At 40.8% G+C, this 18,714-nt stretch overlaps 2 protein-coding genes across 5 annotated transcripts in view; both read right to left on the bottom strand.

The window, feature by feature from the left end:
* pcbp3 (poly(rC) binding protein 3) overlaps window positions 1–7,200 on the bottom strand; it is a 29,643-nt gene extending 22,443 nt beyond the window's left edge. For 2 of the 3 annotated variants that reach the window (XM_088415074.1, XM_088415076.1), the window contains exon 1: window positions 6,963–7,200. The gene's annotated coding sequence lies outside the window, so the exon portion shown is untranslated. Of the gene's footprint in view, window positions 1–6,363; window positions 6,941–6,962 lie in introns of those variants that run through there. The other variant, XM_088415075.1, reaches the window with a different exon arrangement.
* Window positions 7,201–13,891: 6,691 nt separating this feature from the next.
* col18a1a (collagen type XVIII alpha 1 chain a) overlaps window positions 13,892–18,714 on the bottom strand; it is a 59,060-nt gene continuing 54,237 nt past the window's right edge. For both annotated transcript variants that reach the window (XM_088415635.1, XM_088415634.1), the window contains 8 exons: window positions 17,865–18,015; window positions 17,321–17,385; window positions 17,014–17,142; window positions 16,599–16,631; window positions 16,198–16,518; window positions 15,911–16,108; window positions 15,426–15,541; window positions 13,892–15,348 (listed from right to left, as the gene is read on the bottom strand). In XM_088415635.1, the coding sequence (XP_088271761.1) occupies window positions 15,135–15,348; window positions 15,426–15,541; window positions 15,911–16,108; window positions 16,198–16,518; window positions 16,599–16,631; window positions 17,014–17,142; window positions 17,321–17,385; window positions 17,865–18,015 (1,227 nt within the window). In that variant the 3' untranslated portion in view covers window positions 13,892–15,134. The remainder of the gene's footprint in view (window positions 15,349–15,425; window positions 15,542–15,910; window positions 16,109–16,197; window positions 16,519–16,598; window positions 16,632–17,013; window positions 17,143–17,320; window positions 17,386–17,864; window positions 18,016–18,714) is intronic.

Raw genomic sequence — 18,714 nt, 5'->3', positions numbered from 1 at the left:
ATTTTTTTGTATCACAATTTCAAAAGGTTGTAGCTTGAAAATGGTTAGTGATAAAGTGATACTGTAAAAGTTGCTAGGTGCAATATCGCTACTTTGGCGCTTGAGGGATTAAACCTTATTTATTCTCACCCAAAATGCTTTGTGCCATAAAGGAAGTACTTGGCTGTAAATATATTTTACAGGGGTACTTCATTGGAAAAAAAAAAAAAAAAAGTTGACTACCCCTGTACTAGACAATAGGACATAGCAGCACATGCACAAAAAAAAAAAATATCAAGAACAGAGGGAGAAAGCTGCAGCATTGCACATCAGGTCTCATGCAATATCTCACGAGCTCCTCTGACACACTTTCAGCCTCTTAAATTAATAATGTGGAACGACTGGTGGATTAAAAAAAATACTTCTCCATCCCATAGACACAAGAGATGAGATGAGAGAAAGCAGGTAGAGAAGAACAACCACTAAGAAAACTCTCTGACCTTCTTTTAGCAATTTTTGAGCATTTTTTCAGTGAACGCAGTTGGTGCCAGCATTACTGCTCATAGTACATGATTTCTTAAAGATACCCCAGAGCCATGTCTGTGAAATATTTTGTGATTAATGAATTAGGCGGTGCACACCAGGGGTGGGTGAGAGGAGGGAGGGAGGAGGCTAATGGGATTTTAAGCTCTCCTTCACTGACTGCACGACAGAGGCAGCTCCAATGGAGAGTGTTTTCTCAAGCTCACCAAGTACACACCACTTTTTATTACGTCTGCTTAAGCACACGCGGCTGCACTCTTGCTGACTTTGCAGCCTGATTGGGAGCTAAAAATAAAAAGATGAAAAAAAAAAAAAAAAAAATATATATATATATATATATATATATATATATATATATATATATATATTCACACACACACACACACAGTAGGGCAGCTCGTGGAGCAGTGACAACTGTGAGCACAGTTCAAAGAGTTCAAACTACCTGGCTCCAGCCTTCCTGTGTGGTGTTTGCATGTTCTCCCCGAGCCCGCGTGGGTTCTTAACGGGCACTCCAGCTTGTTCCCACACTCCAAAAACATGCATGGCAGATGTATTGGACATACTAAATTGTCCTTAGGTGTGATTGTGTGCGTGAATGGTTGTTTGTCTCTGAGTGCCTTGCGATTGGCTGGTAACCAGTTCAGGGTGTCCCCTGCCTAGTGCCCAAAGTCAGCTGGGATATGCACCAGCAAGCCTGCGACCCTTGTGAGGATTAGTGTCTATAGAAAATGGATGGATATCTGGATGTGCAATTCAAACACAGATTCAGAATCAGAATTTTTCGATTTAAATGACTTTTATCCGGCTAATGATTACATTACTATTAAGGACTCATTCAACGGAGGCCAAAGTCGGACGCTTGTCTGTAGAATCCTCCTTTGTTAGCTAAGTGCTAAGATAGCTAGCATGACGGACCTGACTTGGAAGTAGTTAAAAGTTCACTAAAAGTGAAAAACACCTTGCTGGGTGCTGCCATCGGTCGGTGTATGGTGAAGCATGTTTGAGGTTAAACAGCGATAATAAATGAAAAATTAAAAACTTTTAATAGGTTGACATGGTTTTATAGTACACTTTCCACACGATGCGACCACACGTATTGCAACATAAACGGAAATAGTGGGGGGTTGCTCGCTCAATTAGTAAATGCAATATAGTGCCAAATGCTGCGCATATATTCATTTTATTTCCCAAGGTTAATTGAATGCCGTTGCCTTTTTATGTATTCATCCATTTGTTGTTTACAGCTATCACACACGAACGCAAGTACATGACACAGTAAAGGTTAACGTTTCTCCTTTCTGATTATTTATTGTTTTGCGTCCGTGCCGAATGAATTGTCTCCTTTAAACACATCATGATCCTGTGGCTGCTTGTGCCCTTTAATGGTGGACAAACGCCTTGGCCTGGACATCAAACTTTGAAAACACGTGTCAATACTGTGAATTTATCTGAATGGGTTAAACATGTTCAAATCGGTTTGAAAAATAAATTAATGAAGCAACCTTTCTGTTGTTATACTGTATATCAATTTGTTGATCTGCCACAATTACACAGTGTAATTAACGGGAAAAAAAAAATCACCTCTGGATAATGATTTTTCTTTTTAAGTGACAAGAAAAAACAAATCTTGAACATAAATTGCACTAAACTATGTTCTTCTGATTTTATTATCTTACTGAAATCTGTTTTTATACTTTCAACAAATCAATGAATCAACAAAGAGATTAATTAGATCATTTAACTCCGTATTTTAATCAATGAATCAATACATTATTTTAATCTCATGACAGCACTAAAAGAAACGTCGTGTTCTGGTTTTCAACTGTGAAAGAAAGTAGCAAGCTACAGTATGGGCGGCTTCGTTGCTTTCTTTGTCAGGGCCCCGCTGGGGCCAATCTGTTGGTCAGGCGCCACTCAGCGCTGGACTCCGCGACCGAGCCAACACGCTGAGCCCACTCCCAAACACGCGGCAAGCATGTACAAGGCGAGAGCTTGTGCTGCTTTTCAAACAGTTTGAATCCGCTCTCGTCTATAAAAACACACCCACTACGTAAGAACCAAGGAAGAATATCATCCTTGGGATATGGTGTATCTGTTTTTTGTTTTTTTTTGGAACAGAACTAAACAAGGGGGGGATACCACTTTTCTTTAATAACAGATTTCACCTGCTCCATTCCGAAGGACGCCTAATATATCAGACAAGCGCTACTCAAGCGTTACATAGGCTGTGGTCTTGGACAACAACACTCCCCAGCTACTGTTCTCCCAAGTCCATAAAAGAACTTGAAAGCGAGGCTGCGTGGATTATGTCTAAATAAAGCCTCGGACGCCGCCGTCGGAATCACTGTGTCACTGATCCTGTCTCTGCTTTCCCAGACAACAGGTTCGCCTCGCGCGAGCTGTCGACGGGCTCGCCCGCCGCGCTTTCAAACACAGAATGAAGGAGAAAGGCAAAGGAATTGCGAGGAAGAGGAGATGACGCTCATCACTCGAGTGCCGTGGCTTAGCTTAAGAGGCTTGAATAATCAGTACGTTAAGCTGTCAGGGTGTGCGCACTCACCTACCGCGCTTACAAACTCCTGGGCGCTTTTTAATCAAGTAAAAACGCTGAGAGGCAGCGGCCCAGCATTTCAATAGCTCTGACTTTTTTTCTGACATCACCAGACATGATTTCACTGGAAGCGGCTGACACTCACTCACACACACACACACACACACACACACAAGCATCAATCCCAGCTTTGGTACAAGTGAATCATCATTTTTGGGTAGTGGATTTTTTTCAGCGATTCATATGAACAATTTGGATGACTAGCATTGAACCGGCTGTACCGTATTCTCTCCACTATAAGTCAAATTTTCTGCTCGACTCAAGATACCACTTGGATTGGAAACTTCTTTACCATGCAGAATTGACTTGCGGAAAAAGTTGACGCTAGTTCATCGAAAATATTTGCCACCTGACGAGGAGGAATAGAAACTAGTATTCAAAGCAACTAATGGGAGACATTCGTTTAGCATATAGCATTCTACACAACATGGACTCGCTATTTACAGCAGCAAAACACATAATAACTGACCAGGATTTCACCCTAGGGAACAGTGTGACACTGGATTGTCGTTACGGTCGGCCATTTCTAACCAAAAGGAAAATATTTCCGTAGTTTGAGTACAAATAGAATTTAACTAGAACTCGTAGCTGTTCTCAACAAGATTAAGGAACCGGGATTCGGAGTGTCATTCCAAGCTCTACTGTTCTTGGTTTTGGATTGTCTAAAATAACTATCCCCAAAACATAAGACTTAAACTATGGAGCAACTGTTTTTTGTATTTTTTGTATTTCATGACTGATGCGTCTTATTTTCTGAAGCGATTTATAGTCCAAAAAGTACAATATATTTCAAGTCTTAACCTTCAGCTTTCAAGCAAGTCCCTAACTTGAGTTTTCAGTTCAACAGACTGTCTGATAAGGCCGAATACGTTTGATTCTGCTGGACTTTTCTTGGTAGAACACGTCTTTCACCTCCCTGTAAAAACAAATATCTCAAAGCAAAGTCTAAATTGTGCAGTATTCATGATTTTAAAGTCTAAGCAGAGAAAAAAGACCGAGCTCACAATACAAATTGACAAAACTACTGTATGCTAGCCTGGTCGGTAAGATGCATCTATGATCCTCCTTTAGAACACCCGTGTGCAGCTTTTTGATCTTAACGGCGCACTTGACCTGGAACCAACAATAACATTTACTTGTCACTTTACCACTGGAGTTGTTTCCACACGCCAGTGTGTATTAGCAAGTATAAAAATAGCTCTCACACAGCGGTCAATGGGCTGCCCTATTTATGACCACACTTAACCATACGAGGGAAGCAGGAGGGAATCTTCAACCTCAGATTATTTCTACCGTTTCTATATCCTTTTTGGTAATCTTGATATATCTAACCCTGCACAATCACAACTATTTTGTAGTGAGCCTAGCAAAGTAGCCCCAAAATGTAACAGGATTTTTAATGTGCTCACAGTTGGTAGGTAAAATACTATATGTCAAAAGAAATGGCACATATTAAAATATACATGTACAATTATGTTGAATGTTGAAGCTTGTTGTTGCACTATTCAAGTCATTAATCAAAAGTAAATGGTCAACAGGACCTATGAGGATTTTAATCAAATTATCTTTCTTGTATTTGGTTGGTTCTCTCTCAATTTGATTGGAGGTAGGCTTAGCGGTCTACTTTCATTTCACACACTGACAACACACATGTGCATATATAAACAATTTTCATGAACTTTGTTCCAGTCAATTGCTTTTAGCGTCAAAGCTCATCTGTTGTTCATCTGTGGCACAAATTGAGGGGACAGTGTAAAACTGTCTGGACATGGCAAGCCACGCTTATTGTCTGGGCTTACACACTGTAGATTCCCAGCACACCAAAGTGCAATAGCAAGAGTGCAAATATATCAACAAAGGCTCATAAATATCTCATTCCGGTGGAATTCGTCGCTGCATTCTTTAAAGCTTACCCCGAAAGAGCTGGTGTGAGTTAAGTGCATTAAAAAATGAAAAATAACAGCTGCTGATTATTGGTAGAGCTATGGACTCCAAAGATGTCTTTGGAAAACGAAGATATTGGGGGGTGGATTTCGTTAAACACACATTTACACCTTTGGGTAATTTAAAACAACAATCTTCTGGTGAACATGTGCAAACCTTTTGTATCAGAAAGTCAAAATTACAACCTCCAAGATCAGATTTGCTGTCCAGAACTGTTCGATATTGAGAAACTAACAGGTGCAATGTCTCTGTCAAAACAAGTAGTGCTGTAGCCAAGACAACTCCAACCAAGATTAAGACATCGAGACTAGAGAGTATCAAGACCAGACCAAGATTTTAAGGTCAAAACAGGGCCAAGATTTTGTAAATCAAAAAAATCAAACTGAACCATGGGAGACAAGGAGACAGAACCGTGCATCTCTAACACCCACCCCAAGCACCTAAGTAATCCTCAATCCTCCTAATCATCTGGACTCTCTCAAAAAGGTCCTGAAGACTTTTTTGTTGATGTTATTGTTTTGGTGTTTGGCATGATTTTTAGCATGCTTTGTGTCACTGTGAGAGTTTGGCAAGATGAATAGGGTTATATAAATGTTTGTTGTTATTGTGCCTATTACTTTCGGAGGTTGAAACTGAGACTACACCAAGAATGCATGTCAAAGAGGAATGACCAGTGTCTTTGTCATTTAATATGCAAGAATGTCACGTCAACAATCATTGTATTTTCTCACTGATCGCAGTAGTAGTAATAATAGAAGTGGTCTTGATCAAAAGTCCAGTTTGCCTTGGCTGAGACAAGACCAATTAAAATTGCTTTAAATGTGGACTTGAGACAGAGCTTGAAACCAAGATAAATCTTGAGGACTATGACACTAAAAATAAGTACTGTATTGTGCTTTATATTGAAATGTAACAAACCACCAATGAGAATGGATGCTGCTTCGATTTTGATTTTGTTTTTCTTTTGTTTTGTTTTTCAAAACTGGGAGGGGGTAGATCAAGGCTCTGCTACAGAAAATCAACTTTACTACAGAAAAACCTTTTCCCAAGTTGTTGACATGTGGTGAAGTCCAAATGTTAACTGAAAAGCCGCTAAAACTCTGTGCAAGCAGGCGGTATTGATGTCCCAACCACTTTAGAAGAATCTATCTCCCACACACACACACACACACTCCCACAAACACACACACACTGTACATTTCCTGGTAAAGTACAGGATGTGCGGACAGAGGACTAAGCAGTTTTCCCCTCCACTATTGCCAGGAATGCTTTATGGGCCGTACCGACTTGCCTTCCCGTGATTCAATCAAGCAGGTCAATGCCTTGTAAAGTCGTTGCTGCAGTGTTATGCTTTCTCCAGTCCACTCAGCGGACGCTCTCGTGTCCTGAGCCTGGCGTTTGGGCAAGGAAGTGACCTATGGGTGGGTGGGGGGGGGAGCATGTGTAGGCCTGGCCTGTCAGCATCTATAAATAGCGTTCACCAACCACATCTGAAGCAGAACAAATCAATTAGAGGTGCATTTTCTTGTGGAACAAAAACACTGCGGGATATCTTTTTTCACCTGTGTTCCAGGATAGCAATCAAAGACTTGGAATTTGTAAACTATTTTGCCCAAAGGCGACCAGATTGCTTGGCATGGAGGAGTTAAGATGAAGGGATAGCAAAGTAGAGATAGGAGTGGCGAAAGAAGGGCTTTTGCGATTACAATCGCCTGTAACTGAGTTACAGTTTTAGAAGGTAACGCCGCTGCCAGAGGCAGAACTTGAAACATGCATGGAGAAACAAAGTGGAGACCAGACAGCAACGTGGTAAACACTCAATTAATTCAATTTTTACATCCTGTAAGAGTTTTAGAAGAAAAAAAAAAAACTCAGGGCTTACCTCGTCTAAAGTGGTAGTTTGTGGGACAGAAGTGAGGAGAGGCAAAGGGTTCTGGGGTGGTCTGGGCGCTAAGAGGAGGAGGGGGTTCCTGGTCCTGCCTCGAAGCGGGTCCAAGAGAGGGGAAGAAGGATGGAGTGACAAGGAGCAAGGAGATGAAGGGGCAGAAGAAATGCGACTTGCTTCTCTTTCCTTTTCTCTCTCTCTCTCTCTCTCTCTCGCTCTTTATCGCCACGCTCAGTCGCTCACATCACAGGCACAGAAAAGATTCTTTACATTTACACACGCTGCCACAGGGGGAGGATGGGGGAGTTCCCCCCTCCCACTCACCTCCAGGCGGCCAATGGGAGCGGGCAGAGAGGTGTCCCCCCATAGCCAATGAGAGTGAGAGCAGCCGGCGCCTTGCCCTGGCCAGTCAGAGCAATAGCTCATCATATCCACTTGGAATAACGACAATAAGGGCGAGGTCAGGAACAGTTCCCTTACTCAAGGACGGCGCGAGCCTCGAGAACCAGGCGCAAGCATTTAGAAAAATGCTTTTCAGACGAGGGCCCCTGGGGGTCCGCTGACCATAGCTCAGGCTCCATAGTGATTTGCAATAAGTCAGTGTTGTATTACAGATTAATCAACCAATTGTTTAAAACCTACATCACAAACTGACTTTTTGAAATGTAACTCGTTGCTCATAATATCTGAATTCACTCCACTGAAAAAGTCAACATATTTAAAAATTTCCTGTCGTGTTGAAATCCTACAGAGATGTGTTAGTCTTCCCAGCCGTTAACAAAACAGAATTTGCACTTGATGAATGCAGTTTCTATATTAGTGGCAGTGAGCAATTGAATTCCTTTTGACAAACACGCATTCAGGTAAAAAACTGATTTGGTTTGATCATTTGGAAGAACTTGTTTTTGGTTGGCGAATGGTCTCCAAGGAGGTTAAACATCTACTATCTACACCGAGGAAGATGGAACATTTCTTCATGTCATAGTTGCTTGTGAGTTAACCAAGTAGCCGTTTTATTTGTAGAGGTCTTATTTTATTCCTGGCCTTAATGGATCGATGGTGATGGTAAGAGCCCAGCTTGATAAAGGATCAATGGTGAACTGTCAGCTTGAGGAATGAGTCGCACATCACCACTCAATTCCTGTTTGTCTCTAACAAGTAAAGAAAACAGGATTAGATTTTCATGGGTAATATCAATGTGTACTCTATGCAGCAATATGCGGTCTTTACTGGCTTATGATAAGAAATTCAACCCAAGTGCTTGGAAGCTCCAATCTCTGGACTGTGATGGAGACATTTCTAATGACTAAATGCACGTTAGTGTACTGTTAGCTGTGTTTCATGTGCAAAGATAGGGGCTCTGGACTGAAAGTCTGCTTGACTTTCTACTCTGTCAGTGTTGACATTCTAAGTAGCTTATCGTCCACGCGCCTCATGAGTTAGCCCCATTCTTTCCTTCATTTCTACTCTCGGGCATGTTGGTGCGTGATCTGCAATTGGCCAGTTTTGCCAAACATCCACACAGCACAGTGCAGACTGGGTACATACTGTACTTTTCAGTGTCAAGGTTTTACTTCCAGGGCATGATCCGTCAAAGGGCATGTGCGGGGATTCATCGTGCGTGGATCGGCACAATTACGGAGCCGTGTAATTTGGCATATTTGCTATCAAGTACTGCCCGCATGAAAGAAAATTCCTTGGTTTCTCTGTTCTTTTTCTCCACAGATCTGGACTGTTTGAGAACAAGTAACCACCAGCCAGGTCACAATACCTGGGCTCTGACCTAGTTGTTATGTTAAGTGAAAAACGTTTTTTATTTCTTATGAGATAACCCCTACCAAAACAAAGTTATTTTTAAGTGTGGTGCAAGGGTATGTTACTATTGCCCTGAGAGCTAAGCGCTTGCGGTTATCGGCCAAGGTAGCAGCTCTTTTGATCCTTGAATGACCCCTGACAAACTTTTGACATGTACGCACATTTTCTACATTCTTTGCACTTGCCCCTCAGTGAGATGAAGCTAAGTTTGTTGTAGTTCTTTGGCATTTTGCATTAGGACTGAAAAATGTCAAAACTTTTATTGACCGTTTTAAACTGTGAAGAAAAATGATTTAAACATCTTTCAACGGACACAAAAGGTTGGTGGAAAAATTGCAATGCAGTGGGGAAGAGTGCATGATTGAGTACTGAAAAAGTACTACAGCATTTCAACTCTGAATACTGAATTAAGTTACATGCAAAAGAGAAAACACAATTGAAGCTAAGAAAAGTATAACAGCAGCAACAATGAACTGACACAGACTGAACAAAAGCGAGGTCTTAAATACAAGAAAACTAATGAGCCAATGAGGCGCACCTGGACAAGATCTAAAGTGCTGGAGGGACCTGGTTGGTTCAGAAGAAACTGGACTGACGAGTAGAGGTGGAGTTTTAAGGCAAAAAAAAAACAAACTTGCAAATCATGAGAATGAGACACAAGAAACCACCACAGAGCATGAAACAGATTTTTCTTGGTGTTTATCGCTTACAATTCCCGGTCAGTTACATGGAATTTGGATACAGCATCTTTTAGACCAGTGGTTCTCAAAACTTTTCCAATGGTGTTACTATGAACACACATTTATATATCAAATTTAACTGAATAAAAGTATTTGAGATTGAGTCACAATAACACAATTCAGCAGGAAGTTGCTTCATATTTCAATTAATTTGCCCTTAATTTGGAAAAAAGTATAAAAAAAAATCCTGTCATCTCATTCAAAAGCACTAAATTAGATTTATTGACGCCTACAGAAATCCTCTTCAAATGTGCTTTGTGTCTACCCAGAGGTACTTGCAGCTCTAATTGAGAACCACTGTTTCAGATAAAAATAATAATAATAATTGAACCAATTTCAGTCAAACCTTTGGCTTCTTTTGAAATTTTGATTTAAAAGCCAACCCCAAAACAAACCACTCATTAAACAAGAACAAAGCCACCTGGAAATGTTCCAGACTAATTAGCATCAATGATAAGTAGTTATTAAGATCAGCGGAAGCAGCTTGTGTCAGGGACTCCAGAAGGCTTTTCTTTGCAGTGCGGCTTTGAAATGTTCTTCTTATATATAGTCAGTACTTTTTTCCTATAATGTGACATTTTGCTCTCTTGAATGACTGTTTATCAAGCACCAGTGTTGATCTAACTGGGAAAAGACATAAAAAGACTCATTTTCCACTATTTAGGCCTGACATTTGCATGCAAGCTATCAAAAAGTCATTCCATCCTCCACTCCTTTTTAATTATTTGCTCTTGGGCTTTCATTTAACAAAGTGAAGGCCAAAGCCATCATAAAACGACAAGCATGCTGTTCTGTGAAAGTTCTAACTTGGTGGAAGGGTCTCTGTCATTTGGAGCGTCGTGGTTTTACAACGCGGGGCTGATACAAGCCCCATCTGCGTGTGAGTGCAAGAGCAAGAGTCATAAAAAATTCATCGGAAGATGGAAGTAGACGTCACATCCAATATGTTGCCAGCTGCACTGATGAGCGCGGGTAGTGAGCTGTGGAAGGTTAAGGAGGTGCTTCCGGATCAGGCATTTATAGAGACCCCATCAGGATGACATGGAAATGACCATTTACCTTCATTTACAATTCCCACCACTGTCTGTTCCACTCAATGAATGACTGTGTCAATAAATACTAGCTCCAAATGTTTTCATGTTATTTATTTTTTTGTGCAACATCCAGCCATCCATTCATTCATTTTCTATAGCCACGTATCTTCTCAAGGATTAGGGTTAGGCTTCCTGGTCCATACCCCAGCTGACTTCGGATAGTAGGCGACAGGACACCCTGAGCTGGTAGCTCGCTAATCGCAGGGCGAACAAAGACAAACACCCATTCATACTCGCAATCACACCCTAGGAAAATTTACAGTGTCCATTACACCTTTTATGCATGTTTTTGGAAAGTGAGATATATATATATATATATATATATATATATATATATATATATATATACAGTATATACACACACACACACACACACACACACACGCGCGTTATGATCTGGTATGATGACATGCTCATAGCCTCACCTCGCATTGCTGGTAATGTCTCATCTCCATAGCACTACTCATCAAATATTTAGAGACAAGAGAGAGAAGAATAACAGGTTTAAATGGCAGAAGATCACATGTGCATTTAACGAATGGGTGAGTGTTACTCGTTATCCATTTAAATGTCAGAGAAATATGAACTCCTTTAAGACTCTGAGGAATTCTAGATAATGTGGAAACAAACATTGGTCAAGCTGCAGGTAATTTGGAATGTTATTTTTTATAAGGTCAGGATTATACATAATTAAAGCAAATCCTGGTTTAAAGGGGAAATATTTTTTCAGTATTCCAACAAATTCCACGGTGTCAAGAAATCACAGTGAATTTTCCAACTTTAGAAATTTTTAGGTCAGGGAGACAAAATGCTGTAGCTTCAGAAGATTTTTTTCTTTTTAGGTTGGGGTTGGGGTGACAGCAAATCACAAAGCCCGCGCTGACAACCTGGTCTTTTCGCGTCCTCCTCGATTGTAATTAACTCCCCCGATATCTGCTCGTCACCTTGCGCTATCGTGGCTGTTGCAGAATGTTTTTTTCCCCCCTCTACTTAGCTATTACTTAGCAGCCACTAAATATAGCTTTCCCCCAGGCTGCAGGCATGATAACGCTTCCCACTAAAGCCAGATGTGGGCGATTAGACGCCAGCCTCCGGGGCCGCTCTCTCACCTCAGTCAGTAAAGACCATGTCAAAGGATAATACGGCGCTCATTTGCTTAAGATTTACTTCAGCAAAGACGGTAAAGAATTGGACAGATGCCGCGATGCTGCTTATTTCCTATGACAGCGCTGTGACACTGAGACCCCGACTCAATTAATATAAGCCATGGCGCCTTCATCGAGATATTTGATTGGCACTTTGAATGAAATGGAAATGGGAAGAAACTTGTATTTACTGACTTATTTTTGGACATGCAGTTTTGCTTGATGTGAAAATGAGCCTTGAGTAGAAAATGGCTTCTATTTTAGTTCCGTGACTTCTGTAACACGATCATGTCAAAGCTAGGAGCTCAGCAGAGCTGCAGTTTTGGCCACCAAGGCTGTGGTCAAGTCCAAAAGGTCCGGGTCGAAGTCATGCCTTAGTCACAAAGGTTTTAGTCAAGACTGAGTCACAAAGTTTCAAGTCACAGAGGTGTGACATAAAGTGAAGACCAAGTCACAAAGGTCAGAGTCCAAGTCAAGTCGGAGTCTCAAAGGACCATGATCAAGCGATCCAAATTACAAAGGGTCGAGTATGAATCTATCAAGTTTGACTACCAAAGGTCTGAGTAAAATCACAAAGGTCAAGTCAGTCGGAAAGGGATTCTTTAAGTTCATGTTTGTTTGGCTCTTTGAAGACGTGGCTAATTGCACTTTTGCAAAAGCTAACAGCTAATGGCACACCAAATGTTATAACCCAGAGATTTATTTAACAATAGAGATTGCCAAGGTGAGGAAAGCGGCCTCATTAAAGATTTTGGGAATATAGAAGAGTGTAAATGTGGAAAGAATCCAGAGCACAATTCAGAATCAAACGTGATTTGACGTGGAACAGCATCTTACTCATCGCTTTGGTTTTTGATTATATAAATGCGTGGTCACCGGCATTGACCCATGGTTGAGTATGGCAAATTCAATAAGGTCTCAAGCAGGAAATGAGGAAATGAGGCTCACATGACAGGCAGCTTGAAATTGGAGCCTCAGCTGAGGAGAAAGAGCTGGAATGAGCAGCCAGAGCTTTTGAATGATCTTCAAATGACTCAAAATCAACATCAACCCTTCCGTTTTTAGCCCACATCAGAGGGAAAAACACTCGCCCCAAAAGCTTGGAAATTTGGGGTTTGCAATTTCAGATATCTCCTTCAAATTGTGGCTCATTTGGGAAGTTGAAAGTAAGAACCCTGCAAATGGTCAAAAAGAAAAATGGTGGAGGTCCGGTTCAATATTGTGAGTGGGTCTTTGACAATGACATCATCAAAGGTTGCACGGATAAATGGCTCGCAAGGTATACCGACCTCAAATATTTGTTGGAATCATACTATTTTCACTATTTTATTACCGGTCGTCCTTTGTACATGATCAGAGTCAAAAAGCGTTTCCTGGCATACATTTCAAGTACTTATCAATTGGATGTATTTGGCTTCAAAACCAAAGCGAATGAAAGTCCAGTCATCACCTGAATATGCCTTGCGACGTCGTATTTAGGAATCCAGCAAATGAGGCCACCTCTGAATAATTCAAATTAATCTTCTTAATCAAATATGATCACGGAACTCCTACTAACTTTAAAGTGGAGATTTAAGGGGATTTTATAGGCATTCGCCAATGACGAGTGACCTAATTCCGTTCTCTTTTAATACCCGCTTCACTTCAAGACTGACAGCTTTCCGTGAATATCAATGTAGATATTCTCAGACAAATTGAGGAATGCTATGCTGGTGTCTTCCGGAGTTAAGTGTTATTTTCCCGAAACTCATTTGCCATAAAACCAGCGCATCAGCTTTGAGAGAAGTATGGGCGACTAGATTTCCACAAGTAAAAACCGAGACACATCAGTACTGCTGAGTTAAATATGCAATCGACTCAATTGTCTTGCTGAATGGACTGTAAAATCAAATTCAGAAATTCAGACACAACTATCCTATGACAAAATCTAGGAAAGAGGAAGAATGATAGGAAAGTGGAAGTCTAAATACCCTACATAAGTAGCAAGTATCATTCATATATTGGATAATATGTCTGTTGCAAATTATTACGCATATACGTATAACTGAAATGAATTTCAAATTTCTGTCAAGCTCCTCTGGAAGAAGTTTTAAAAGCTGTGCTTAATAATATGGAGTGAGCAAATTGTTACCTTGGTGTTTGAAAAGATGTTTATTCAGTGCCTGGAAGGTCAGTACAGCTCAATGCATTAAGATAAAAATAAAGAAGGAAAAACCACAGGTTCAATCAACCACTAAAATCGGGTGATAACAAAATATTTCTTTTTTTTTTTTAATACAAAATCTCAACACAGATTAGAGTCAATCGAACCCTGTCACGCTCAGTTAAGGAAATCATTTAGGTGGTTAAATCTCATTGAAGAAAAATGGTCCTCGGTGTCATTTTTGCCCACTGAATGCATGCCGTGTAAAATAAAGACAAACACGCTTATAGCAACGCAGTACATCGTTATAATAAATCATATAAACAGGAAGTGGTCCATTGCTGCATGTGCGCTTATTACATAGAAAGCAGGCTTGCTCTTATTTTAAAAAACACGTTCTGAATATAACTGGCAGTATTTGGACAAGTTGTATTTTCATGGATCTCATTTGTTGGTCCTGATGTAACTTCATTTAAAAATAAATATTTTCTTTCAAATTTAAAACAGTCTTTGCCCTACCCATAAGCAACCCACGGCTACAAAATAAAATGGGAACAAATGTGGAAATGATCAATACATCAAAAATATTTAAAAAAAAACACATATCAGGATGGATATAACATTTGAAAAGGTAAAAATTGAGAACAGCAAAAATGACCGGCGCTGGGCAAAACCATCATGACATCGACTCGTTGTTGACGGAACTCGAAATTCTGGCAAACGCTTTCCAATTTGTGGCTGTGTTCCTTATGACTCATAGCCTCAAAAACAATACATGGACTGAGCGTGGACTGAAGCCGGTTTACATGTGATCATCTGGGTCAGAATACTGTAGACGGTCCATTTTCAGTCTGCAAATTCTTACGAGGCTTCACATTCCGGCATACCACCAACGACAAACCAATATAACAATGCTTTTGTCCAGCTCTGAAAATGACAATGCAAGTCACACAAAAATATGAATACAATTTGTGAACATATCAACCACTTATTTTTGTTTCTTTCTTTTTCTCTCTCGTTCAACGCTTAGAAGAAAAGATGTGCCCCCAGGACCAAAGAAACTCTCCATCTGACCCAATCTCTTTGGCGTTCATGGAGGAAAGAAGCAAAAAAAAAAAAAAAAATCCCCATTGCCAGGCCAAAAAAGCTGCTGGGCAAGTTCATTGGACGCCAAGTTAAGAAAAACAACGTAGTATGTGAGAGTTGAAGCGCTGCAAAAACATGTCTGGTCTTTATTTTCGGGAGTGTGATGTGGAGGCGTTCTCTATGCACAGGACGATGTGCGAGTTGGAGCAACTGCGTGAGTGCTGCTGCAGGAGGCGCCCGCTTAGCACGGCCGATGCCAGACCCGTCACTGCTTGTTCGCCCGCCCGCCACGTTTCGCAATAGTGGTCCGTTTGCCTGTGACCTTTGTTGCTGGACCCGTGCCACACCATTTTGTCAGGCCTGACGAAGCACGGACAGAAGATGAGTCAAAAATGCCGCGCATTTGGTAACTAAGCTGCAATGCAACAAAGACTCACCACGCGCTGTCCCTGAGAATATCTCTGCCGTCGAATGAGTAAATTGGGACGTTTGTTCTCATTTCGCCGGCATTGTCACCAAAGATAGAGTCCCAACTGTCAAACAGCACTTGATTCTAAGAAAAATAGAATAAAATAAAATAAATACAGTACAGTACAGATATATATATATATATATATATATATATATATATATATATATATATATATATATAATGTGGCGTTATCTCACCTCACTATTGTACATGCGATCAGTTTTGAGCGTTTCCATATGTTCAAATAAACTTGCAAATACATTCTTTAACATACTTGTGTGCCGAATGCCAAACATGTGAAATATGATAGAAAATGTAGTAAGTAAACATCGGTCATTCATAATTTCTGTCAGCATCCCAAACCCCTCGTTTCAACTCAAATATAAAAAAAGGATAACATCGGATGTTCACCGTTGGTATAAGACTAATAATAAAACTGTCATGTCTCACCTTGAGGTTGACAATGGGCAAGCTGTCCCTGTCCGACCTGCGGACAATGGTGTAAAGGTCTTGGAGCTTGGAAGACAGGAAGGCCCTGAAAGTCCCCTTCAGGCCCACGGCACGGGCCTGCTGGAAACACAAGAAGTCCGCCCCCCGAATTCCGCGCATGTTCCCAGTTTGCGGCTCGTTCAATGCGATGAGATGGAGCTAATGAGGCACAAATCCACGTATTTGTCAAGTATCTTTGAGATGAAAGAAAACAAACAATTGCTCTACGGTTTCTCAGCACCGCCTACCCCTGATTCTGATTTGTCCACATGAAGTGCAGGTTGCACCAGAGGTGGGCTGGGTCGTCGTTGAGGAGTGACGGGATATCTGTTCTCAGCCTGCCCTGAGGCCAATCTGCCGTCCGTCTGACTCGAGTGCCTCTGGTCTGGGAATCTGGTATCGTAGCGCGAAGGGTATCTGGGGTCCACAGGTGGGTGTGACGGCGGCTCAACGGGTCGCGCGCCGGAAACGCTCTGAGAGTAGTGGCCGGCTCCGTTGCTTTGGGACTGGTCGTGGGACTGGGGGTACAAAATCACAGGTGGAGGCTGAGCCTCTGCCACCTCGTTTTCCTGAAAAGGAGAAAAGCCATCAATGATCGATGAATATCAAGCGAAAGGTTAAGCGGGCTTTTGTTTACATTTGCACTCACCAAATCTCTAAAGAAGGGATTATAATCTCCGAGCTGTAAAAAAACACAACAACAAAAACGTTTTTGTTTTTCACCAGTATTATTCTTACCTTTCATGGAACAAAATCCCCATTAACTCATTGAGTACCAAATGGGAAAATGAAGCCTCCTGAAGCACTTGAGATATTTTTTTACTCCTCTAGATGGTGCTATTGTTTTAAACATAAAGGCTAGCGAGATGGAAATGTGTTAAATTAGCACTGCGTCTTTAAAACAAGAGTGTCATCTAGTGGAAGAAAAATGTCAAAAATGGTTCAGAAGGCTTCATTTTCCTATTAGCAACATTCCTAACACCAACATTGATGGCTATAGATCCATTCAATGATCCATTTTTACAAGGCTGGCAGAGAATGAGCTAAGAAAAACTGAAATGTACCAGGACTTGTCGCAGTCCGTCCCGGACTCGTAAATAGAGGTCAGCTTTGTCGATTATGTAGATCAGGCTGCCTTCTGCCTGACGTCTGGCCGTGGCGAGCATCGTGTCATAGGACCTGAGAACTGTAACCTGTGCACAGCCGATAAAACAGTGAGTTGGAATCAGATGTTTGGCAAACTTCACTTAGTCCTGTGCTTTTCAATCGTTCCTCCATGGGGCGGTGGCCTGTCTGACTGACTGACTTCGCCAAACAAAGATTGTTGTGGTTACAGGTGAAAAAAATGCAAGGAAAAAAAACAAAACTTACTCCAGATGAGTGTCCAGGACTTCCAGGTGGGCCAGGGGGACCAGGAGGCCCAGGTAAACTGGCGGCTAAAAATTGAAACAGTATCACTTTTATTAATTCATAATAGATATATCGGGTGAGAAGAAAAATGCGGCTATACCGAGAGATGGTATTTGCTCCCATTCGCTTGAATGGAACCAGCACTGTATGTACGCCATTTAGTGAATTTTTACCACAAATGTTGCTATATTATATCTAAAGGTACATATGAACTTTTAAATATGGTTAAGTATCATTCTAACATATATCAAAATCTATTGATGTAACTTCTTTCATGACACGTATTATAATTTTAATACATATCAAAATCTGTGACCGCTTTGCACATATTCCATTTTGCCGTACTTGGAAAGATGACTAATGACTAATCAAGTGAAGTAACCAAAATACAGAATGTTCATATTTTTATGGCGAAATTCAGCAGTTATAGCTTTCAATCAGGTCGGTGTGGGAATCTGCAAATTATAGTATGTTACGTTTTGAGGCTTGGGAAAAAGCAACTCACTTTGACTGGGCCAAAGGGCGCCAGGTAATGAGGGAGGTCCCGGTGGTCCGGGTGGCCCGGGAGGACCTGGACGGCCATCGTAACCGATTCCTGCTTGACCAGGTGGACCCGGAGGTCCAGGGGGACCAGTTATAGAATCTCCCTTTGGACCCTAATGTAAAAAAAAATACATTCAGTCAACATTTTAGGAACATCCAGGTGGATAATACAGGGTGACCCCAAAAAACAGGAATCTTAATCAAGAATCTTAAACAGGAAGTAATTTTAGTAGCCATGAATCAGTGAAATGGACAACAGCGTGCGTTCGCCATAAAAATGTTTTATAAAAACGCTAAAAGTTCCGACGTTTTTACAACTTAGGACATAATGGCGCTGTTCCACCAAAACACACAATGAAATGCAATAAAAATGAAATAAAAAATGCAATAAAATGTTGGATTAATAACTTTGAAGAGACTGGATCTGCCCTAAAGAAAAAAAAAACAACAGGACGACCAAGAAGTGCTCGTAATCCACAGAACATTGATGTTGTACCCGAGTCTGTCTGCGCTCAGCGTTCATTTTTCTATGTTCTTTTTTTTTTTCTTTTGTCTTTTTTTTTATTCTTAAAAGAATTCAAAAACAAATAAAAGAACTTTTTTTAAATAAGTTTAATTTTCTACAGCGGATTTCAAGAATGCATTCGTACAAAAGGACACCATCTACAGGACGTAACTTAAAAAAAACTGAAAGGTTTAGGGCTATATAAATAAAATTTGATTGATTGATTGATTGATATAAATAAAATGTTTTTTGTTTTGGTTCTATGGTATTGTTAAAAACTTTCCATTTCTTGGGTCACCCTGTATAT

This window comes from Hippichthys cyanospilos, chromosome 5 (assembly GCF_059441005.1).
Source record: "Hippichthys cyanospilos isolate Australia breed blue-spotted pipefish chromosome 5, RoL_Hcya_1.0, whole genome shotgun sequence".
Taxonomy (NCBI): domain Eukaryota; kingdom Metazoa; phylum Chordata; class Actinopteri; order Syngnathiformes; family Syngnathidae; genus Hippichthys; species Hippichthys cyanospilos.
The sequence above is the reverse complement of the archived record's forward strand: the minus strand, read 5'-3'. Positions and strand labels throughout refer to the sequence as shown.